The 25,488-nt window shown below is 36.7% G+C and overlaps 1 protein-coding gene across 1 annotated transcript in view; it reads right to left on the reverse strand.

The window, feature by feature from the left end:
* ABI3BP (ABI family member 3 binding protein) overlaps positions 1-25,488 on the reverse strand; it is a gene marked incomplete at both ends in the record, with an annotated part of 263,992 nt that overhangs the window by 545 nt on the left and 237,959 nt on the right. The window contains 6 exons of the mRNA XM_080696503.1: positions 441-563; positions 1,784-1,945; positions 2,526-2,555; positions 3,672-3,751; positions 16,759-16,867; positions 21,947-22,156. Coding sequence (XP_080552629.1) covers positions 441-563; positions 1,784-1,945; positions 2,526-2,555; positions 3,672-3,751; positions 16,759-16,867; positions 21,947-22,156 — 714 coding nt within the window. The remainder of the gene's footprint in view (positions 1-440; positions 564-1,783; positions 1,946-2,525; positions 2,556-3,671; positions 3,752-16,758; positions 16,868-21,946; positions 22,157-25,488) is intronic.

Below are 25,488 nucleotides of genomic sequence, written 5' to 3' on the forward strand. Positions count from 1 at the left end.
ATTACATGGCTTCGTGCAAGTATATCTTTTATCTAGTTACAGAGTCTATTCATTTTTTAGAATTGTTTTAATTGTATTTATAGAGTTTTTTTTATAAAAGGCAAATACTGTGTTTTTCAAGTAATAGGAATAAAGTTTTCTTTAAAAAAATTTTTTTAAAGGACTAGAGGTATGCTCAGTATGACAAAAACCATGTTAGTACATGAACAGTTTTAAGTTTGTGAAACACTGATCTTTTTGTAGTTGTTTTTGCAAATACATATTTTCTCGAAGTACAGTATGTTTATATCTGTGCAGTTCCCCTTGAAAGTGGAGAAAGTTCATTTTTCCCCCCAAGCCAAATAGAGCAGTCACTCTATAGAATCTTTCTAACTAGACTGCTTTCTTCAGCTTGCTTTTTTAGTTAATCTCTTGCTTATGAGGAGGATCAGAAAGCATACCTTCCTTGGTAGGTAACTGATCAGAAGTCAGTTGCTGCCCTGTGCGTCCATCCAAAAATGAGTCTACAAACTGGCAGTGATCTTCTCCATGGCCCCTTTGATCACCTATGTTATAAAATTTCCCTGAAGAAACAGAAATTGAAAGAATAGCATGTTGCTTTATTTAATATGTGACAATTCTGAAATAAATGGTTTCAAAGAAAAAGTCATCTCTTTTGTTCTTACACATCCCCCTCATCCCACCCCATCACCTAGTTCAAACTACCAAACACTCTTGACTGAACTATAGAATATCCTTCCAACTAGTGTCCTTGCTTGCTTTCTTCCTTATATTCTTCCTCCCCTTTCCCTTTTCAGAGACTTTGGTTTTTTAAAATATGCAAATAATGTTACTCCCATCCACAAATCCCTCCAATAGCCTATTATATTGAGAATAAAACTTAAAACTCCTCATTTGATTTCTCCATAGGGTCAGCCCCGCATGCCTGATTCTCTCTTTACCAAGTCTCAGCCACATTAGTGGGCCTGGTCAGATGTATTCTGCCTAAGCCTTTGTACTTTGCCTTACCTCTCTATCGGTTATTCTTAAACCTGTGCGTGTGGTTGGTTCCTTCTCAGAATTTTCTTCATTGCAGAATTAGTAACTTTTCAGAGATAGCTACCCTAAAACCTTTCTATCTAAAGGTGTTTCCCGTCTCTGTTTAGCCTTTCTCTTTCCTTTTTAAAAATTTGTCTTCAAAGTACCTATCTGAAGTTATTTATTTATTTGCTTCTGTTTCTCCTGGCTAAGGAGAGGTAAACTGCATGAAAGTAGGAATATATCTTGTTTGCTTCTGAGTCACCAGAATTGAGAACAGTGCCTGACACAAGTAGGTAATATTTGTGAAATGAACTAATATCCATCTTTCTGTTTTGGGGTCAGCCTTACTAAAAAATTTATGGGAGAGAACTATAAATTTGAGTATGGAGCAAAGGATTAGGAAAAATTAAAGATGACAATTTTTCATGATTATTGTTACATATGCTCTATCAATAAGCTTTTTATCCTTGAATAGTTGTAACAAAGTTGAGCTTGAATGTGCTAGTGTCTGTACATTCAAGTTTACCACAATGGCCCTGTTTCAAATTGCATTTTCATTATTTACCTCTAATAGTATATCTTTAAGTCTTTATTTTTTAGAATGGTAACTGTGCTGATAACACTTTGCTCAGAGGAAAATTTAGTAAGATGCCAAATCACCCCTTAGTGCCTGGAACTCCATAAGAAAAAGAAGCAAAGTGATAGAATGCTACCAAACATTGTCTGAAGGCAAATGTTGAAAACAGCTGGTAGCACTGCTTACCTGTGAGGGAGTCACTCAAATAAATTTTGTATCTCAGAGAGTTGCACAGCTGCACTCCTACGAATTTCTTATACCATGTCCTTTTCACATATTGTTTGCCCTTACATTCTGAGTAAGAGTCTGAATTAAAGGGTCTTTCAGTCCAGATGGCATCTCTTCCTGCTGCATAAGGAAAACACATGATTTGAGTTATTTTATTTTTGGATACTGAGGAGCTGTCCTTTAAGTTTTTAAGGAGCAGTTTGCAAAATTCATTGACAATTTGCTGATACCTGGTTTTTTTTTTTTCAGTGCTAAAAGCTTCAATAAGTAAACCCAAAATAAGTTCCTGTCAGTAGTGAGATAACTCTCAAATCAGTAGTTTAATGTGTTAAATAGCCATCGTAGTACTAGATGTAGATTGGTAAGAATAAATTTAGTTTTCTTTTTTGTAGCATATTATAAAATTAAAACTAATGACACAAAGTGATTTGTTATTAAATGTGGAAGTCAGTGTGGTATATCTTGACTTTTTAAATAGAAAAACTGAGTGGGCCTGGTTTCAAATTTAAAGGCAAGTTTCAGAAGATCCAACATTCCCCAAGAACATCATAGGCTGCTAGCATTAATGTGTTAGGTAAACATCCACACCTGGTTGATCTTCTAAGAAGGCGAGGTGCAAAAAGTAAAACCATAGCTCAAATTACTGTTTGCATAGTTGAATCAAATTAGAAAAGCATGTAATTCCCATTGAGACACTCACCAGAAACTGGCTCGCTCACTCTTGGGTCAGCTGAGGAGAAATAGCAAACATATAAGTCAGCCATTATTATAATGTTCAGTCCTAACATTCTACTGGCATGGTGAAAGAATGGGGCTTCTGCTTAAGTCTTATTTGTAAAATGGTAGAGTCTTGCTAGAGACTTAATTTGAAAAATTGTTTTGTTTTGGAATTAGTTCTTGATTAAATAATCTACCACATATTCAGCTGTATCTTTAAGTGTGATTTGAGTAGTTAGGACCCTCTTTTGCTATACTAGCCTTCAGGTTTATTTTTATTTTTTATGTTTTTATTTTTTAGTACTGGGGATGGAACCCAGGGGCATTCTACTTCTGAGCTACAGCCCAGGCCTATTTTTTATTCCTTATTTATTTATTTTGTGGTACTGGGGATGGAACCTAGGGGCATTCTACCTCTGAGCTACACCCCCAGCCCTATTTTTTTATTCTTTAATTTGAAACAGGACCTGACTCACTAAGTAGCTGAGGCTGTCTGTGAACTGCAATCCTACTGTCTCAGCCTCCTAAATGCTAGAAATATAAGCATGTGCCACCATTCCTGGCATTATTCTTGATTTTGAAACAGGGTCTCACTGAGTTGCAAAGGGCCTCATTGAGTAGCTGAGGCTGTTCGCGAACCAGATCCTCCTGTGTAACTCTCCCATATGCTGGGATTACAAGAGTGCGCCACCACGTCCAGCTCTAGCCTTCAAATTGAAAGGCTTCCTCTTTTAGTTTCATACAAAACTATTCATCTTATTAAGGAATTGGGGCTTGGATTATCTAGAAAATTTTCAGAGAAATATGAATTCCTTTTCTTGATGTACTCAACTAATACTTTGATTCTAGGCATAAGGGAGAACATTTACTCACTAGATTTTTAAATGATAGATTATACTTTTTCAATTTAATGTCTTTTTCTGACATTAAAATAAAAGAGAAAAAGCATGATGTGGTGTTGCTGAAAGAACATTTTTATAAATTAGCATTTTTCCATGGATATTTTTTCCAGGAATTCAAGAAACTCTTGAGTATCCAGAGTTCAGGTTTCAAACAAGCTCCCTATGCAACATTGCTTTATTGTGTCCCTTTGCAAATTCTTATTAGGAATTACTCTTGATATGATTACCTGATTCCGTACTGAATGCCACGGTGTTGCTTGCTGGCCCTTCACCAAGGGGGTTTTTGGGTTTCACCTGGAATTCATAGCTGTGTAGGGAGAAATAAGAATAATTATAATATGTTCTTGATAGGAAGCAGCAATTCTTTATTAGATTGACATCACTCCTGACTGTATTTGAAATCATAATGACAGTGAATGGTAACACATGTTCTGGAAGCAAGTTGAGGGAAGAATAATGCTTTTCTTGAATTCACTTTCTTAACAGTTAAGGTTTTATGTAAAAATGGTAAGTTACTGAGAAATAGTTGTTTTAAATCCACCAAATTGGTAAGAAACAACTGGGCAGCTTGTGAGCAGACATACAGGAAACAGATATATGCTGAACCCAAGCTAATTTCAGCAATGAGGATTCTCTTTCAAATGTCTCAGCTACTGCCTGGGACAAAGACGTGTACGAGTTTCTTTTTATTCTTTTATTATTTCAACCCTGCTATAACCCTGAATTTAGGCTATTTTCCTCATTTTGGTGAGTGAACCATCTACATCAGAACATAAGACTCTTCTTTAACAACACATTTAGCCGTTTTTTGCAGTATAATGTTTAAGCAGTAGCAGTGGTGAAAATTTATAAGGCAGACTGAAGACCTTAGAAGATTGAAATATATCCCATGTTCTTGGATAGGCAGAATAGCTATTATCAAAATGGCCATATTACCAAAAGACATATACAGATGTAATATAATCCCTATTAATATACCAATGTCATTCTTAACAAAACTAAAAAATTATTTCTAAAATTTTATTGAAAAGCAAAAGATCTAGAACAATCAAAGCAATTTTCAGCAATAAAAACCATGCTAAAACTACCACAAAATCAGATTTCAATTTATACTACAAATCTTTAATAATCAAAACAGGATAGTATTAGCTCAAAGATAAGATACATAGACCAATGGAACAGAAGACAGAGAAAGAAATCCTCCACCTATATCCAGTTAATTTTTGGCAAAGGTGCCAAAAAACATGTTGGAAAAAGAGACAGCTTTTTAAACAAATAGTGGTGGAAAAACTGGTTATCTTATATGTATGATTACAATTAGACCCTAGTCTCTCTCCCTGCATAAGAATCAACTCAAGATGAATAAAAGACCTAGAAATTAACCAGAGACTCTACAGTTACTAAAATGAAACATAGAACCAACTCTTCAACATAAAGGCACTTGGTATAGATTTCAATAACATCCCCAAAACTCAGGAAATAAAAAAAAAGAGGATCAATAAATGGATGTCATGAGATTAAAGAGCTTCTGTGCAGCAAAGGAAACTGAAAAAAGCATACAGAATGAGATAAAACTTTTGCCAGGTACTACTCTGATAGAAGACTAATGTCTAGATTATAAAAATCACTTTAAAAACTTAACATTGAAAACCCAATTGAAAAATGGGCAAGCAATCTTAACAGACACTTCTCAAAGGAAGAAATATAAATGGCCAACAATATATGAAAAATGTTGAACATCATTAATCCTCAGGGAAATGCAGATCAGAATCACAGAGATTCTATCTAATTCCAGCTAGAATGGCAATCATCAAAAATACAGTAATATTGTTGCTGGGTGTGGTGGCACACACTTTAATCCCAGTATTTGAAAGGCTGAGACAGGAGGGTCAGAGGTTCAGTGCCAGCCTCAGAGACTTAGGCCCTGTTTCAAAATAAAAAATTAAAAAATAGGGGTGGGAGTGTAGCTGGGAGGTAGAATGCCCCAGAGTTCCATCCCCAGTAACCCCCCTCAAAAAAATACAGTGATATTGTTAAGGATGTGGGGAAATAGGAACCCTTATACACTGGTTGTTGGATTATAATTAGTACAGCTACCATGGAAATCAATTTGGAGTTTCCTCAGAAGACTGGGTATGGAACCTTTATAAGACTCAGTACACCACCCTTGGGTATCTTTCCAAAGGAATTAAAGTCAGAATATTATAGTGATACATGTTTATGGCAGCACAATTCACAATAGCCAAACTATAAAACTAGCCTAGGTGTCTGTCAACAGATGAATGGACTATGAAACTGTGGTATATACATATTATAGAATTTTACTCAGCCATATAGAAAAACAAAATTGTTATTTGGAGGGAAGTAGATTGAACTAGAGACTATTATGCTAAGTGAGATTAGCCAGTCTCAGAAAGTGAAGGGTCATATGTTTTCTTTCTTTCATATATGTTGAAAGCTTTTGAAACTGGGCAAAGAGACTTCAAATAATGAGGAGACACACTAGTAGAATAATGAAAAGGAATATGGGAAGGGAGGAGATGATGAAGGAATCAGTTCAATACTTAGATATTTGTGAAGCTATTAATACAAATTTTAATATTATGAATGTGGAAGGGGAGAGAGTTGGGCAGGATCCGAAGGGAAATGCAAAGGGTGCTATGTGCGTGTATGTTTCATTCTCAGTATGATGAATGGTTACAACGCACCAATAAAAGTATTTTTTAAATGCCTATTTCCTGTCTAACACCTGCCACTGAGTCTCTAAGGACCCTCAGGAGTTTATGACCTAGTTCTGATTCCTGTGACCAGTTCTGATTCCTGAGGAACTCCTAGACTAAGCTATGGGCACAGATAGCTATGAATAAGTTTCTTTGCTAGGCTGTTTGTAACTCCTGGGACTCAGGTCTGCTGTGCATCACACAGAACACAAGCGCTACCGAGGCTTCTCTCTTTCTTAGTAAATCAGTTTTGTAACTGGCTGGGTCCTTAATCTTTTATTTAAAAACAAACAAACAACAACACCTAGAGTCTATTTAAATTAAACACCTTTGATTCTATACTTAAAAATTATTCCTAAAATTGTCATATATTTGGCAACATGCACACATCACTTATTTAGGCCTTCCCCAATTCTCAACCCATTCCCTCCCCCTCCCTCCTCATGTTTGGCTTAGTGATTGACTTTATACATAAGATACATAAGCAGACCAAATCCTTTTAAGAAATGTAAAGAGTAAAGTGATTTGCCATTTGTCTAAAGATTGAGTTCCTTCCAGCAGTAGACTTAGCAGCACAATAACTGTGAATTTAAATCTAACCAGAGCCAGCTGATAGTATTGTGTGAGTCCATGGCTTTTGGAAGATAAAAAACTTACATCTTTGAGAAGTAGATAATAAATAAGAACGCAAAACACACAAAAGATATTTTATAAGCAAATGAAAAACTGAAGGATGGCATTTCTCGGCTTGGTACAGATGGTACCAAGTAAGCAACAGAAAGAAGAGTTTCTGAGGCTCAAGGAGTTACTTTTTAAATCACTCTCGTATTACATTAAAGTACTGCTAAAAACTAGATATAATAAAACAGATTATAGTGTCATAGCAATGGCAACCACTTAAGTGCTTGGTACATGTCAGATTTTTAAATTTTTTACTGATGCATTGTAGTCATACATCTTTCTTAATGGGGTACAAAATGGTAAAGGGATACATGAACACATCACTTATTTAGGCTTTCCCCAATTCACAACCCATTCCCTTTCCCCCCTTCCTCCTCATGTTTGGTTTTGGCTTAGTAATTGACTTTGATATGTTTGTGAATGTGTATTATATACATTAGGGAATTTTCCTCTTCTCCCCTTCCATCTCCTCATTAGGTCACCTTATTTGCTCTCTATAGTTTTTCCTTCTTCATCTAGAGTTCCTCCTATGACCCATTTCTCCCTAGCTTCCACATATTAGGGAGAGCATCTGATTAATTTTTGTGACTGACTAATCTCACTTAGCATAATGTTTTCTAGTTCCATCCATTTCTCTGCAAATGATGTAATTTTGTTCTTCTTTATGGCTGAGTAAAATTCCATTGTGTACATATTCCATAGTTTTGTGATACATTCATCTGTCTATGGACATCTTCCAAAGGCGGAAGAAACTAAAAGATGGATCAATACATGAGAGTGCATTAAACTGAAGAGCTTCTGTACAGCAAAGTAAACTATCAAGAACCTCAACAGAGAACCGACAGAATGGGAGAAATTTTTTCCAACTATTCCTCTAATAGAGGACTAAACAATCAATCAAAAATGGGCAAGTGAACTAAATAGACACTTCACAAAGAATAAATTCAAATGGCCAATAAATGTATGAAAAAAGGTCAACATCATTAGCAATCAGAAAGATGCAAATCAAAACTATCCTGAGATTTCACTTAACTCCAACTAGAATGGCATTCATTAAAAACACAAACAACCACAAATGCTGGCAAGGATATGAAGAAGTGAAAACTCTAATACACTGTTGGTGGAATTGCAAATTAGTGCAACCACTTTGGAAACTGTATGGAGGATCCTCAGAAGAATGGGAACAAACCTACCATATGATACAGCAATACCACTTCTGGGTATCTACCCAAAAAGAATGGAAACCAAACTAATGCATGCATATGTGTGTTCAGAGCTGAACAAGCTCACAATTGCCAAACTATGGAACCAGCCAAGATGTACATCAACAGATGCATTATTCACTCTGCATAAGTTAACACACACACACACACACACACACACACACACACACATACACACACTGAGATATAAGTATTATTCTAGCTTTCTTTCTTTTTTGGAGGGTACTGGGGATTGAACCTAGGAGCATTCTATCTCTGAGCTATACTCCCAGCCCTATTTTTTATTCCTTATTTTGAAACAAGGTCTAAGTTGTGGCCTCACTAAATAGCTGAGGTTGACTGCAAACCTGTGATCCTCCTGTCTCAGCCTCCCAAGTACCAGGATTACAATCCTGTGCCACCATGCTCAGATTATTCTAGTTTTTAGCTGAGAACAATAAGGCCCTTACCCACCACACTATTACTGTCTTTGTTTCCCCAAACTTCAAAATTTTGTGAAATGAGAATTTTCTTTAGGGTTTTAAATGAGTGAATGCAAATGAAAGCATTTTGTCAACCAAACAAATGTAAGACATCATTGTAATTTACCACAAGAAAATGCTGATGTCAAAGCACCTATGTCATTCATTTAAATAAATAACATATACATAGGATATTTTCACAAATTAAATTCTTCCTAAGAGGCCTCGTGGCTTCAAAAATAAATAAATAAAACCATCAACAAAACAAAACCCACAAAACTAGTTAAATGAAAATGGAAGAAAAAAAATCATCACAGGCATCTGGAATTTAATTCAAGTGGAAATGCATTTCACATTCATTCCAGGCCATTGCCAACAGCCCTGTGCCATGGCCAAAGCTGATTGCTGGAATCATCTCCCTTTCTTTTTATTTCACAGTTATTTACACTTAAGCCTAGTTTGTAGCATGGCCAAAAATATTCATAAGCTACTTTTTCTGGGTTTTTTTTGCCAGCATTTTATGATAATTGACAAGTTGTTAACAAATACTTTTAAACTAAGTTTAACAATATGAGGACATTTTTGGCTGATTAAAGTCTATGTAAACAACAACAACAAAAATGTGGTGGCAAAATCTTTCCCCAAAACATATTTTGTTTGTAGAATAATGAAACGATAGGTCTCTAAGAGTAATGTCTCAGAGAAAGTATTGGTTGTACTTAAGAAATAAGTATAGAATGCTATTTAATTTTTTTAGCAAACAAGAATTTTCTTTGAAATTAAATAAAAAGTAAAACTTTAAATAGAAATTTTAGAAGATAATGTTAAGAACATTCTACAAATATCAAAACAAAAAGTCAGAGATACAAAATAAAAGAAGATAAGAAAATTGGGGGTTAGCCGAGTGTGGTGGAGCATGCTTGTAATCCCAGCATTCAGGAGGCTGAGACCGAAGGATCACGGTGCGCGGATAGCCTCAGCTACTTAGTGAGGCCCTCCGCAACTCAGTGAGACCAGGTTTCAAAATAAAGAATAAAAAAAAATAGGGCAGGGGGTGTGGCTTGGAGGTCGAATGTCCCTGGGTTCCATCCCCAGACCCACAAAAAAAAAAGAAAAAAGAAAAAAAAAAAAGAAAATTGGGGGTTAATTCCAGAGAATATAGTACTTAACTAGTAGGAATTGTAGAAAAGAAGGATGGTCAGAAATAATCCCAAAACAGAGAAAGGATGGTAAGAAATTATCTCAGAAATCACATCACAAGAAATTTCCCAGAACTGACCAATGTGAGGTTCTAGATTGAAAAGGCCTACTCTGATCCCAGAAAAACAAAAAGGAAAAGAAAATGGATTAAAGCACATGAGATGCACAATTTCAGAGCACTACGGGATAAAGTCAAAATCCTCAAAACTGAGGACAAAATGACTCCCAATCAGAAATCAAAATCAGAATGACATTTGACTTCTTAATAGTAACACTGGAAGTTAGAAGAAAAAAAAAGTAAAGTTGAACAATGCCTATTTGATCACGATTTTATCTTAAAATATGTGCCCAGGTAAATAATAGTATCAAAGTAAAATGGAAACTTTTTAAAAATTTTAAGGACTCAAAAATCCCATCTTTCATAATTTTTCTCAAGTCATGCTTCTTCAAAAGCCACAAAGTAAGAGAATAAGTGATTTGTCATAAGCAAAAAATGATGGCAAGGGATTCCAGAAGAGATGTTGCCATAAAAAAAAACAATACAGAGAACAAAGAGATGATTTGAATATATTAATGTAACAACAAAAAGGTTTGCCTCAGGGAAATAATTTAAGAGTAGAGTGGAACTGCTTATGTAGTATTGGAGTTATAAAACTGTTTTAAGCTGGGAGTATGTTGGTTACATCTATTTTTGTCACTATTACAAAATACCTGATGTAGGCTACTTTGAAGAAGAGATGTTTATTTTGGCACATGGTTCTAGAGGTACAAAGCCTGGTGGCCACATCTGGTGATGGCGTTTTCACTGGCAGAGTGTCATGTGTCAAGAGATAGGGAGTGTCTTTAAGTATAGAGCCACTAGGAGTCAGTCATGGGGCTTCATCCTGATACATTTATCTAATCCTAATCACTTCCCAAAGGCCGTATGTCCAATCATCACAGTCAGAAAGTTTCAACCCTTTCAGTACCTCACCATGGGGATTAAACTCTATCATGATTTCAGGAGGAGACAAGCCATAGCACAAATCATATACATATGTTTCAGATAAAAATGAAAACTAAAAAGCTATTTATAAGACATACTATATAGCAAAATGAGTGAGTGTCTAAATGGAGTACCATCCAGATGACAACTGCAGTCAAACTTTCAAGCAAATAACACCCATCACAGAATGCCAAGCTTGGCTCTTCCTGGGTCCCTGTGGATCCCAACAGAAAGAGTCTTCTCACACATCCCTAGCAGGAAGCAGCATGGGCCAGTGCTTAAGGACATGGTTTCTGGAGCCAGAAAGATGGGTTCACAGTTTGCTAATAGGTGATCTAAAGATAAATTAACTATTTATTTATTTATTTATTTATTTATTTATTTATTTATTGTGGTATTGGGGATTGAGCACAGGGGCATTCTAACTCCGAGCTATAACTCCAGCCCTAATTTTTATTCTGTATTTTGAAACAGGTTCTCACTAGGTTGCAGAGGGCCTCATTAAGTACCCGAGGCTGGTTAGAACCTGCTGAGAAACTGTCTCAGCCTCCCAAGTACACCCAGCAACCCAGCTGTTAACTATCCTTTCTGAGCCATGGTTCCTCATACATAAAATGAGATTTATACTATTTGTGAGGGTGCTATTAATTATAGTAATTATAGTAATTATAACCACACAAGGATATAAAAATATCTGTGAGGCTGTGTGAGGATTGAAGGAGGTAATATATGTAAAATCAAGGTGTCTTATACTTAGTAAGCAATTATAACTATTGCTAGTATCTGTGGAGGATTTTTTAAAGGGTTTTTCTTTGCTGGGGAATTTGATAAACCCTACTGACAGAATTCTCAATGTAGAATTCTTTGATGTCAACATATTGACTCTGAAGTTGATTATAATAAGGGCATCACCAGTGAGTTATAGGGAAGATTGAAAGTGTAGTGGATGAATCTGCCTACTGCCAAATTCATAGAATGGGGAAAAGAAAAGTTAGAGACTTTACTGAAAATTCTAGAAGGCATTTTTTTCTACAGATAATAGAGGGTAGAGTTTGAGATGAATGATTTTGTGTGCAACTATGAAAATTAGCATAAGAATTAATACATGAACTCATTGGAAAGTGAAAATTGAGGGTTTCAAAAAGTGTGACCTGCGATTCACGAGCTAGACTGTTAGAGACAGAACGTCTACTCTGCGAGATCCAGCTTCACCCTGATTTCTCCAGCCATGGAGAGGAGGTAGAGCCTCAAGTGTCTAGTTGGAGCAGATACTTCTGTCTGTCATTCCCTGCCTGCTTTTGTTCCTCTCTATAACATTTCCCTTCTATTTTTGTGCACACTATAGAGCTGATTTGCAGTTTTGTACTTTGAAGAACAATTTAGTAATATACTTCCTATAGGCTTTAAAAGTTGGTCTAACAAAAGCCTCATAAACCTCATAAAAAGCAAACTTTTTTTTTTTAATATGGAAAAGCTACCCTGTGGCTAAACAATTGCTTGGCTAGCTGATTTTACCCCTAGCGTGTAGCCTTGAAACATCTGAATTCTGTTTAGGTGGGGTTTTCATCAGAGGAAAATAAATAGAAAAGAAGAATACGAGAGAGAAAAAGGGAGAAGGAGGGAAGGGGAGGGAGGGAAGGAAAGAGGAAGGGAGAGAAAGAAAGAAAGAGAGAGAGACAACTTTTGTAAAGTGGGACAGGGAAATAAAAAGTTTGTGTAAGTTGACTGCCAAGGTCTTTGCGAGTCTATAGTATTTCTGGAGACCTGTCACATGAAAATCCACCGTGCAGATTTAGGAATTTAGGTAAGGAGCAGAAGCTGAGCAGATACTTAGAGCATAAACCAACCCTTCGTCAAGGGCAGAGCCCATCATGGCAGTGCACACATAGTATCCCAGTTACTCAAGGCCAAGGCAGGAAGATCAAGAATTTGAGGTTAGCTTGGGAAACCTAATAAGACCTGTCTCAACAACAACAAAACAAAAATAAGAAAAAAAAAAAACCACCAGGTACATGGTCAGAAGGGAGAATAGGGAATTAGCAATCCTGAGGGACCATAAACTAACTGCTGTTCTGCCCCATAGGACATTTCTTGGGTTCCTTGTTTCTGAGGGGATTAGACATTCCAGAGTTGGGCTGCACTTCTAATTCTGTAGCACTGCCTTGACTTTCTCTCATCCACTCCCTGGATATTAAAGAATTCAGAGAAAATGTAATAAAAAGTATATGGCAATGCTTGAGGAAGAATGGCCCTCTTTATAGACTGATGGGGTTCCATGCACTTAAAGAGCTGTTCTTTTGCCTGATGAAAAGTTGCTAAACTGAGCAATGAACTCAATTTCTTTCTTCTTTAACAAGGAAGAAATTGTTCTTCTGCTGCCCACACCTACAATAAAACTAAATAAAATGCCTGATGCTTTGGCAACTTCTTTTACCTCTTTCTACAAAGCCCATGAAAAGAGATGTTGAAAAGTTAATAGAGAAACTGCAGACCAGGATTTCACAAAAATTATGAAAAAAAGGCATAATGGATATTCCACGTTTGTTTCATTTAGCCAGATTTACAGTTTATAAGAAGTTGCTGCCTCTATCCCAACTAACCTGCAGTGCCAGCACTATATTAAATCAAACAACATAAACAAGAATTCCAGACAGTTGTGTTGCCACTTTGGTAGGTTTACTCTAAGAGGAAGGACTCTCATCCCGAATTCCCCTGTGCCAAAGGGGTCAATAAAAGTACTTGAGCAGATTAAGTGAATTTGATTTATCTCAATTACCAGACAAGAGTACATTTTCCATAGGAAATGGCCTGACCACATGTAAGTCTGGAATGCACAACAGATTCTTCAGTTTTTCAGTGAAGTGAGGAGAGGGGTGGGCTCATTGGAACAAGGATTTAGGGGCCTCTTTAGTGTATAGTGAGAGTCTAAATGTGTGTTCATCCTTATCACCAACCAGCTCATCAGAAACAACCTGGCCCTTCAACACATTATCAAAATGTGTTCTGAAATAAACTCATCTGAAAACAGAGTGCAGACTGCAGACAAAGTCAAAGGAAAGTGGTTACTGGAACAGTTCTGTCATGGGACTGATGGAGGTTTTAGTATTTTCAGTTCCAGTTCTCTCTATGACATCCTGCATGGGCTTGGTGCTCATAGGAATTTGAGCTGGAAGATAATGCTTACAGGAACTGTAAGCTTTGGTGCAAGACTTATTAAAACATATTTGATCAGTCCCTCTATTCCTGGAACTAAAAAAAGCAGTGGTCTTGTAGACAAAGTGGTTTGCTCCAGATAGGAGAGGCTCTTCCAAATATTTTTCTATTAGTTCAACAAGAGCCTCACGTTGCCTAAAGAGAGAAAGGATTGGGATTCTTGAGTGATTAGAGGGCAGGAGAGATTTCACAGGGAAGAAGTAACTGAGAAGTAAATATTGACTCATCTCTACACTTTACTTTGGGAGAGATGGGTCCTCTAAGGAAAAGAAATAGGAGGTTGCCAAAATTAACAAATCCCTTTTGTCTCTCTTGATGGAAAAGTTAGGACTCTTCTTCCCTGTGCACATATGTGACCACAGCCATTGCAGCTGCCTTCAGGCATGGCTCTGTGGAAGTCCCACACTGCCTTTAGAGCTGCACCCAGGTGGCCCAGGGCGGCCATGTGGCTCTACTTTCTGTGGACAATGACATCTAAGGCCACATGTGGAGCCAGCTTCTACCATTAGCAAAACAGCTGCTGTATGGCCCCTTGTTGGGCTGAGTTTTTGAGCTTCTGCAGTAGATAAAAACCTGATTAAGTCATTAAAAGGCAGGAAAAGGTTGATTTTCACCATGAAAACCAAAAGGAAAAATAGTCCACTGTCATTTTGTTTATGCAATAATGTATGACCATTTATAATTTCTGACCCAAAACTAGTTTGTAAATTTCCAATCTGCCTTCATATTCTGGATTACATGTTCTAACAACAAACTCTACTCCACCCACATTGGATTATCCTCTGTTTTCAAATGTCTTTTTTTTTTTTTTTGGTGGTACTGGGGATGGAACCCTTCTACCTCTGGGCTGCACTCCCAGACCTATTTTATATTTTATTTGGAAACAGGGTCTCTTAAGCCAGCGCAGCTGGCTTTGAACCTGCACGATCCTCCTGTCTCCGCCTCCCAAGCGCGGGGATTACAAGCATGCGCCACCACGCCTGGCTCAAATGTCTTTTATGATTTTTGTCAGACCACATGACAGAAGATGCTACTAAAATAAATGAATTGTACATATTGCCTAGTAGCTATAGTAACTCTTTCAGAAACTAGTATATCCTAGTTATTCAATTAGAAAATCCCAGTACTGCAGGGATTTTAACAGTTATAATTTAGACTTTGCATCTGTGCATTGACCCACGCTATTCTCTGTGGCTTTTTCTATTAACTCTTCAAGCCTCAGTCCAAATGTCTACCATTTCCAGGAAAGCATCTTAATTCCCCCAGACTTTGTAGAGTGCTGTTCACTCGGCTCCCAAAGCACCTTGGCCACACTTTTACCAGGGCTCTCGCCACTTTGCATAGAACTCTGGATATTAACAGCCTCTTGGTGCCATGTTGATTCGTGTTTGTAGTCACAACACTAAGCACACTGCTGAGCACATCACTGACACTTAATAAACGCTAGCTGAATGGAAACTCAAACCTTTTACAAACAAGTCAGTGGAATAACTGTGCTATATTTTGATTGTGAGCTAATAGGTGCACTGTGAGAAGGTCTGAGGGTAGCCCAATTCAGAAAAGGAACACAATGCACATTTGGAAATTGCATGCCTTTCAATGAAGATATTGTACTACACAGGTCGCTTTTTACTAAGTTAAATAAAAAGCAGGAAACTGAGAGGAAAACCATCCATGTGTCATAAGCACAAATCTACCTAATAAAAAGATCAAATTAAATGTTGTTTTCTCTCTTTTACTCTTTCCTTAAAATATATGATGGTAAAATCTCTCTCTCTCTCTCTCTCTCTCTCTCTCTCTCTCTCTCTCTCTCTCTGGAAACAGAGCCAAGTGGTCTTTTACTGAAATATTGAAATCTATGTTTACTTTCGACTAACTTAAATCTTTTTTTAAAAGTAGCAGTTTCAAAATTTCCCATGCTACAGCTCAAAAGAGAAAACTTTTATAAAGTCACATTTGTGGAAGAACTGTTAATTTTGCAGTATAGGATTGACTTTCATACACGGCATACCACCTATAATGAACGAGATGCTTCTTTTTACCTAAAGAGATTAGGTGAATCTTCCTAGTACCAGAGACAAAATAGTCTCTCTTTACTATCAATACACAATTCAGTTCAGCCAATGGACAGCAAGAGAGGTGTAAGCAGTGACACGTGAAAAAAAGGAACTGGTCTCTTGGAAGTTCCCTACTACATTATCAGAAATGTCTGAGGTCCTGATTTTTCTTTCAGTAATTAAATGAATCGAAAAACTCAGGGTTTTGGTTTATATTTAAAGAAGAATCACAAAACTCTACAGTACTATGAATGACCTGATATTAACATATAATAAGGAATACTCGGAAAGGTTATTATAGAATACTGTTAAAATAGACAACTCCATTGTCAAAACTCTATTTTCCACTAAAAAGTTACATCTCATTTTGCCTCATGGTTTCCACTCCTTGGCCCTCCCCACTGCAGCATGAGGGTTAAATTCCCTGGTGCTTTGATCTAGTCTATACAATGCACAGCCCAGTTATATCCAATACATAGACCTCTCTTCTAAATGTTAGTATTTACTATCAACAGTTGACACCAATGGACTTTTATTTTGTTACATTGTCAGCCAGGTTGATGACTTAAAAGACCATCTTGTTGGCTGTCTCTCCCCACTGATGACTTGTCTATTTTCAAAAGATGACCCCAGGATTATATAGTGTTTTATAGAGAAAGTGAAACACAAACTAAATGATTCCTTAAGATGCAGAAGATGTGGTCATTTCATTTCTTTGTAGTGGTGGAGAGTTGTGCACTCTTAGAATTTACCTGGAATAGCGCTGGGGCTTACCTTGTATCTGGTTTCAGATTTTCTACTGTGGAGAAGGTTTGATTTGTAACTTGAATGGACTTGTTCTTTCCACTGAATGACCCATTTTCTCTGGATATAACTTCATATTCTGAAAGGTGGGGGGGAGCAAACAAATATGCCTGAGATGATTTAATTGTTCTTGAAGCTGATAGCATAGCAAAGTTGCTCACTTAAACATGAGTAACTGAGATTGAGATTGCAGTTCTAGAGACATCTCGACCTCATTCATCAGCAACTTCCAGATGGGGATAGTCCCTAGATGACAAAGGCCCTCAAAGCATTTTGGGAGTTGCTTAGTGACAATTTCTGTTTTCCCTTGAGTAAGGCAGAGGAAGGCCTGGTCACTGTAAAAGATTGTGATCCTCCTGTGATTTTGTAAGGTAAGTCAGATAGTCTGCCAGTTTCAGGAATCACAGCTTGGAGGAAGGCCCTGTATGAGGGGTGGTACTTAAGGCCACTGAATATGTGATACTGATGCAAAAGAAAAAAAAAAAAACTAATTGAGCTTAAAAGCACATTAGAAAGCAACAGTTAACCAAATAATGAACTGCTTTCTTATTTTTCGTTATTTGGAATTATAGAATTAGGAGGATTTTTTTATATATAGCATATATAGGTTATGGCTCCTTGATAGCTTTCTTCATATTAAATAAAACCCACACCTAAAATCTGCATAAAGAGATGTATAACTTTCACCAAAAGGTATGTTTTTATCAACTTGCAGGGCCCACCAAAACAAAACAAAAAAAGGAGAGTTTCGGGATAAGAAATTATAATAATTTACAGAGCTTTTTTTTTTAATGGTTTTCACTGTTCTAAGTTGGGTTTTAACTTAATGCATGTGACAGGATGACAGAGAGATCTAAAAAACAAACGAGCAACAAAACAACACTGCATTTTAAGTTGCTTCATTAGAATAGAGAAATACACAGGAGCTGGGCAACATAGAAAGTCAGACTGAAGAGAACTTCAGGTTGTGAGAGGGATTCCTGCTATTGCATTAAGACCAAAAGTAGGAGGTAAATACTGGAAATAAAATCCAAACTAGAACACAATAAGGCCATTGGGGGAAGATTTTTAATTGTTTATTTGTTTATTTATTTATTTATTTATTTTTTACTTATTGGTGGTGCTAAGGGTAGAACCCAAGGGCTTTCTACCTCCGGGGTGTACTTCCAGCCCTATTTTATATTTTATTTGGAAATAGGGTCTCACTAAGCTGCTGAGGCTGGCTTCGAACCTGTGTGATTCTCCTTTCTCAGCCTCCCAAGCGCTGGGATTACAAGTGTGCGCCACCACACCTGGCTTAATAGTATATTTTTAAAACCCCCAAAGGAGGATCACTCTTTCTGAACAATTTTATAATGATCATCCTTCCAACCAACCCAAATTAAACTAGAGGACAGTGGCCACTGTATCTGGACACCTTCAGTTCAGAAATTAAAGCACAAATTAATGATAATTAAGTCAATATTAGATTCCTGTGTGTGTGTGGGGGGGGTACTGGGGATTGAACCCAGAGGTTTTCTACCTGTGAGTAATACTCCCAGCCCCATTTAATTTTTTTTTTTTTGGAATGGAGTCTCCCTAAGTTCCTGAGGGTCTTGCTAAATTGTCAAGGTGGCCTTGAACATGTGATCCTCCTGCCTCAGCCTCCCAAATACTGAGATTACAGGCATGTACCACCACATTTGACTTCTGACTTCTTTTTGATCTGTTGTCTCTCTATTCTATCAGAGAGTGGAAAGGGTTGATAGAGGTGGGAGAAGGATTCTAAATTCAAGTCCCTCCATTTTGTATCTTTTCCTCAGCTGTGTAGGGATATTTGCTAGATGAAAAAGATGGAAGTTGTTTAAAAAAAGTAAGCAAAATTGAGATTTTTTTTTTTTTTTTTTTTTTTTTGCAGTAGTAAGGATAGAACCTCCTTATTTACAGGGGCATTCAACCTCCGAGCTACACCCCCTGCCCAATTTTTTATACTTTATTTTGATGCAGGGTCTCACTAAGTTGTGGAGGGCCCCCCTAAGTAGCTGAGGCTGTTTGTGAACCATGATCCTCCAGTCTCAGCCTCCCGAATGCTGAGATTACGGGCGTGTGCCACCATGCCCGGCTAAAATTGAGGGGTTTTTTTTTTTTTTTTTTTTTTTTTTTGGTGGTACTTCCTGGAAGCCCTTCTAACTCCGGGCGACACTCCCAGACCTATTTTTACATTTTTATTTGGAAACAGTGTCTCCTAAGCCAGCACGTACGGCTGGCTTCGAACCTGCGCGATCCTCCTGTTTCTGCCTCCCAAGTGTGGGGATTACAAGCGTGCGCCACCACGCCCGGCTTAAAATTGAGTTTTTAAAAAATGAAAACCACATGGCTTAAGGGAAGAGCCAAACCAAGCTCCTTGCCTTGAATTTAGTTTTAGCTTTCCCATCTGTAGAATGTTAATAATAGTTCTTCGCAGTGCTGCTTGGGGGAATATTTTTAGGAACATACTGAAAATACCCAATAGTATTTTGCATCATTTCTCAACAGGTAGTACTTATTATTAGTGATGTTTTTTATTAATCATTATCCTCAAGTTTTGTTATGAAAATATGGCCACAAAATTTTTTAAAGATTCTAATTGGGGAGATTCAAGTGCTGCTTAGTCATCAAAAGCACAATTTATGTGAAAATCTAGTCAATTACGTATCAAAGCAACTACCTTTGGCTTGAGACATTTCTTGTCAACTATGTGATATCCCTCTTAGCATTAACCCAGACCTTTAGTACTTGGAACTCTACTGTCCATCTTCTCTAATTTGACCCAATAATTTTTTTGGGGGGGCTCTACTAGGGATGAAACCCAGGGGTATTCTACCTCTGAGCTATACCCCCAGCCTCATTTTTATTCTTTATTTTGAAACAAGGTCTCATAGAGGTGAAAAGGATCTCACTAAGTAGCTGAGGCTGGCCACGAACCACAATCCTCCTAAGTATCCTGAATACTGGGATTACAATGTGTGCCACCATACCCAGCTTGAGTCAATAAATTAGATAATTTTTCCAGGGTTTTCAAAGTGAATCTAGGCACTTTCTTTATAAGTTTAGAATTTCTCTAGGAATCATAGTTTTCTCTAGGAATCATAGTTTTTGATTATCTAGGAATCATATATATATATACATATATATGTATATATATATATATTAAAAACTATATATATATAATCTTACACTTTTTAAGTTTATGTTTCACTATTAGTCCTGTAAAATGATATGACTTTTAAGTAAACAATCACATTTGAAATCAAGTGGCATTTAATAACATTAAAAGTAAACAAAAATGGAAAAAATGAAGTAGTCAATTAGGGCAAATGGTCTAATGTTTAAACAATTTCTCAATGGTTAAATATGGATTTATTTCTATTTAGGAAAGACTGTGGCTAAAGAAATATGGTCCTTGTCCATAAAAATTATTATTGTAAGTCCTATATCTTGTGAAAGATAACCAATAATTTGTTAACATCCAGTAATAATATTATAAAAATAGTTGATATACAAAGCATACTCTAGTTGATATACAAAGCATACTCTAGTCATAATTCTTTGGAGTTACAAATTCATATAATTAAAAAATTATTGTAGATGAAATAAAAAGGAAATATCTATAACTATAAAAATTTAAATAAGATGTTATCTAGGTTGATATATATATTAGATAAGTAGATGAACTGATTCTAACTTGATAAATTTTTAGAGCAAATAAAATTGTACAGATCATTTGGCTTTAAGGAAACAGCCTCATACTATCACAGGAACTCCTTATCGGCACAATATAGGGATTGAAAGCTTTGTATGTTTTCATACATTACAGCTAATACTGAGAGATTGATTGAGTTTTAGATATTGGGATGATTGCACCTAAAGGCATAGTCCCAAGTAAAGAAGCAGAACTAGGTAGATCCCCAGGAATACAGGCAGTGGCTGGTCCTTTCTCATAACAAAGTCTAACTGCATGAAAAAGGAATTTCACAGATACGGTAAAGAAAGCCAACTAAGCAAAGATAAATGGCTTATGCTGGAAAGTGCCCAGATTACATGGCTTTGGCTAAGGAGAAATGTTTTTCCCTTTATTCAAAGCATAAAGTTTTGTTTGTTTGTTTGTTTGTTTTTACAAATTCTGCCTCTTCCAACCCCACCCACCTCCCGCTGTGTTTGCTCCTCCTTACAGGGGCAGCTTCTGAGCTGGCCCTTTGGTTCCCTGCACCAGATACATGACAGGGAAGTTGCCCGGACTGGACATGGCTGTGGGAACGTTATAGACTCAGGGCTGTGTCTCTACCTGCTTTAGGCTGTTGGTCTTTTATTCCTACCTTTAATCTCTTATTTGACTATCTTGTTTACTATAGAGAAGCCAACTGCCATATAACAAATCCAAAGAATGGGCTCAGCAGGGTTTACTTTTCACAGTCATTTTCAGAGGAATTGGGTGGAGTGGTGGCAGAATCAAGATTTCCTGCCGGGCATGGTGGCGCACGCTCCTAATCCCCACGCTCGGGAGGCGGAGACAGGAGGATTGGCGCAGGTTTGAAGCCAGCCTCGCTGGCTTAAGAGACCCTGTTTCCAAATAAAATATAAAATAGGTCTGGGAGTGTAGCCCAGAGTTAGAAGGGTTCTATCCCCAGTACCACAAAAAAATAAAAAAAGAAGAATCAAGATTTCCTGAGATAAACAGAAATTTGCCCAGAAATGGGATTTTGTTTTCAATTTCTTTGAAGAGAGTTGAAATAACTTTTGGCTTAATTGAAAGCCCTGGGTCACTTTAGAAGTTGGGTTGGTGAGAAGGAAAGTAGTGTAAATATCATGGGGAGCAGTGGTAAGTCTTCATATGTTTCCTTAGTAATAAGGAAGCCCGCTATATTTTCAAACAGTGAAAGAAATTTTGAGAGGAAATGGAAGAAATACAGCTTAAAGTGATCTGTTAAATTAGCAGGAAGCCAGGAATGAGGACACCGATGATCTTTTCCTATCCTGTGACACTTAAAAATGTACCTTTAGGTTGGGAGAACTCTGATAAACTCACTCCTCCTCAGATATACCTCACCTGTCAGAGCTTGACCCAGGGTACCCCAGGCCCGAGCCATCGCGTTATCAAAGTTGTCTGCTATCATGACAGGTCTTCATGCTGTGATCTTACCAGTGACAGTGTCATTCAGCGGCTTCTCCCAGTCCAAGATGACAAAGGAGGGACACCCCTCCACAGTGACCACAGTGAGATTGGTGGGTGGGTTCTGTGGTGGGCTGGTAGCGTTCCCCTCCGGGGCTTCCTCTGTGGGGAACCGTTTGACGGAGTCAGTGATGGAGCAGGGCCTGTTGTCAGGCTTTGGGATGTATCTCACATGAGGACCTGAGAGAGAGAGAAGATCCTGATGTTTACCACTGAAACTTGTGAAGGAGATGGAGATGAGATCATAAATATAATTATATCTTATTTGAGCACATCTAGCCATGTACTATGAGCAGATGCTGGAAAGCAGTGCTATGGGTAGTTTTCAAACTTGTGAAAATTCAAAAATCCTGTCTCTGAGATACCTAGTATGGGTGTTGTTGATTTTCTTACTAAATTGATTTACCTTTTGTTAATATTCAGAATTAACTTGGACTCTATGGGCTTGGCTCATATTTTATAATTTATGGTGTCTTAGCCAAATAGTGGGAAATAGCCCTACAAGAATATAGTTCTGGTCTCACCTAATAAATATTAAAAACTAGACTTGAAGGATTAAGTAGTTTAAGTAATTTAATTGTACCCCAGAACAAAATTTAAAGACACTTTAAGGATAATAATAATAATAATAATAATAATAATAAATCTAGCACCCAACAAGATGAAATTCACTGGAAAATATTTCCTACAATGAGTTGAAAAAAATTAGTCATTTGAAACCAACTTAGAACTTGCACAGATGCTAGAATCATCAGACAAAAATAATTAACAGTTATCCTTATGATCGATCCACATACTTTAAAGTTAAGACATGGGAGATATTAAAAAAAGAAGCAAATTAAATTTCTAGAGGTGAAAACTACAAAATGTAAGATGCAAAATAAACTGCATAGAATTAATATACATATTACAAAAATAAAAGCTAGGGAACTTGAAGACCTAGAAATAAAACCTATTCAGTATAAAAAAGTGAAGAGAAAAAAATGAACTAAAAATAATGAACATGAGTGAGCTATTATATACACATGTCTGGAGTAACTGAAGTATAAAAGGAGGTGGGTGGATGGAAAAAATATTTTAAGAAATAATGAACTTAAATCTTCTAAACATAATAGACTTCTAAATCAATAAACCCAAACAGCCTAAAGGCATCTAAGTACAATAAACCTGAGAGAAGTATGGCAATCATAATTGAGTTTTTTCAAAACAAGTGAAAAAAGAAAATATTTTAAGGAGATAAAATCAAAGACAAATACAGAATGACAAACATGAGGACTATGGGAGATTTCTTTTTGGAATGAATTCAAGTGAGAATCAAAGGAGTAACATTTTCAAAAATGGAAAAAAAAAACTTATCATGAAGAATCTAATAACTGATGATAATAGTTTTAAAAATACAAGTAAAAGCAAAATACTCTTTTTATTTTTGGAAATATAAAGCCTTGTCAGAATCCATTGCCAATAGATTGTTATTATAGAACATATTAAAAGAAGTACTTCAAGCAAAAGAGAAAATGGCATCAGATGCAAGTTTGGATCCACGTAAGAGGGATGAAGAGCATCAGAAGCAGAAACTCTGTATACAACATTGTCTCATGACTTTAAACTCTTTAAAATACTTTACTGTTTAAAGAATAAAAGCACTCTGGTACAATGTACATAACACATGAAAATAAAGTATATGAACAATGAAAGTCTAAAGGCCAGAGGAAAGGAAAGAAGCTACATGAGTGTAAGGCTCTAATATGTGAAGGTTTTAATTTGACTGGAGCATAGATTGTGATGTGTTAGCAACAACTAAAATAATGGAACAAAAATGGCAGCTAACGAAACAAAATAAAAATGAAATTACAGGTCGGGCATTGTGGCGCACGCTTGTAATCCCTGTGCTTGGGAGGCGGAGACAGGAGGATCGCGCAGGTTCGAAGCCACCTGCGCTGGCTTAGGAGACCCTGTTTCCAAAAAATAAAATAGGTCTGTGAGTGTAGCCCAGAGGGAGAAGGGTTTCCAGGAACCCCAGTACCATCAAAAAAAAAAATTACAAAATAATTTAAAAGAAGGCTAGAAAGAAGGAAATGAGGAAGGAAGCAAAGAATAGATAGGACAAATTAGAAATGAATATCACAATGAAGATCTGAACCCAACAGTATCAATAATCATGTTAAATGTCAGGTCCTACACACCACAAATAAAATGCACAGATTATTAGATTAGATTGACAATAAGCCCTAGCTATATGATACCTATTAAAAACATCCTTTAAAATATGGAGAGACAAGTAAGTTAAAACTGAAAGAATGAAAAAAAGATGACACTAATCAAAAGAAAGCTTGACTGGGTACATAAATATTAACAAATTACATTTCATAGCAGGCAATATTACCAGGAACAAAAAGGGTATTTTGTAATGATAAAGGCTCAATTAATCAGGAGTTTTATACAATTCCATATAATTAAAGTCTGTACCTCAAACACACATGTAAATTGTGTGAAGCAAAAATTGATTGAGTTGCGAGTAGAAATATAGGCACAATTACATTTAGAGATTTCAGTGCTTTTCTCTTATTGATTGTTAGAGCAAATAGGTATGAAATCAGTAAGGATATAGCATAACTGTGCAGTACAACCAATAACTTCACCTGACTTTTTAATTTTCTTTCTTTACTTCTTTTTTACATCATCATCATTATTATTATTATTATTATTATTATTATTATTATTTGTGTGTGTGTGTGTGTGTGTGTGTGTGTGTGTGTGTGTGTTACTGGAGATTGAGCCCAGGGTCATTTTACTGCTGAGATATACCCCCAGCTCTATTTTTTATTCTTTTATTTTGAAGCAGGATCTCACTAAGTTGCAGAGGGCCTCACTAAGTAGCTGTGAACCTGTGATCCTCCTGTTTCAGCCTCCCAAGTACTGACACAACCATGGCCAGACCTATTTTTCTTTAACACAGGGTCTTACTAGGTGGATAAGAATCTCATTATTTGCTGAGGCTATCTTCCAGCCTGTGATCCTTCTGTCTCAGCCTCCCAAGTACTGAGATCATAGACATGTGCCACTATGACCTGACATTTATAGTACATTTATGGACTGAACTGTGTTCCTCTAAAGTTCCTAAGTAGAAGCCCTAACCTTTAGTATGGCTGTTTTTGGATTTAAGGACTTAAAGTTAAATGAGGTCATAAGGGTCTAATCTGACTGGTCTCTTTATAGAGAAATAGATGTCAAGGATGCACATACATGAAGAAAAATCCACATGACTACACAGTCAGAAGGTGGCCATCTACAAGTCAAGAAGAGAGGCCTCAGCAGAAACCAAACCTGCAAGTCACAGACTCCAGATCTGTGTGAAAACAATTTTCTGCTGTGTAAGTCACCAAATCTGTGGCACTGTGTTATGGCAGCACTGACAAGTTAATTCAATATTAGTCTGTAATAAAAAGAAATGGACTACTGGTAAGAGCAATATGGAAGAATCTTCAAATAATTATAATTATGCTGAGTAAAAG

The sequence above is a fragment of the Muscardinus avellanarius genome (genome assembly GCF_963383645.1).
Source record: "Muscardinus avellanarius genome assembly, chromosome: 5".
NCBI classification, from domain to species: domain Eukaryota; kingdom Metazoa; phylum Chordata; class Mammalia; order Rodentia; family Gliridae; genus Muscardinus; species Muscardinus avellanarius.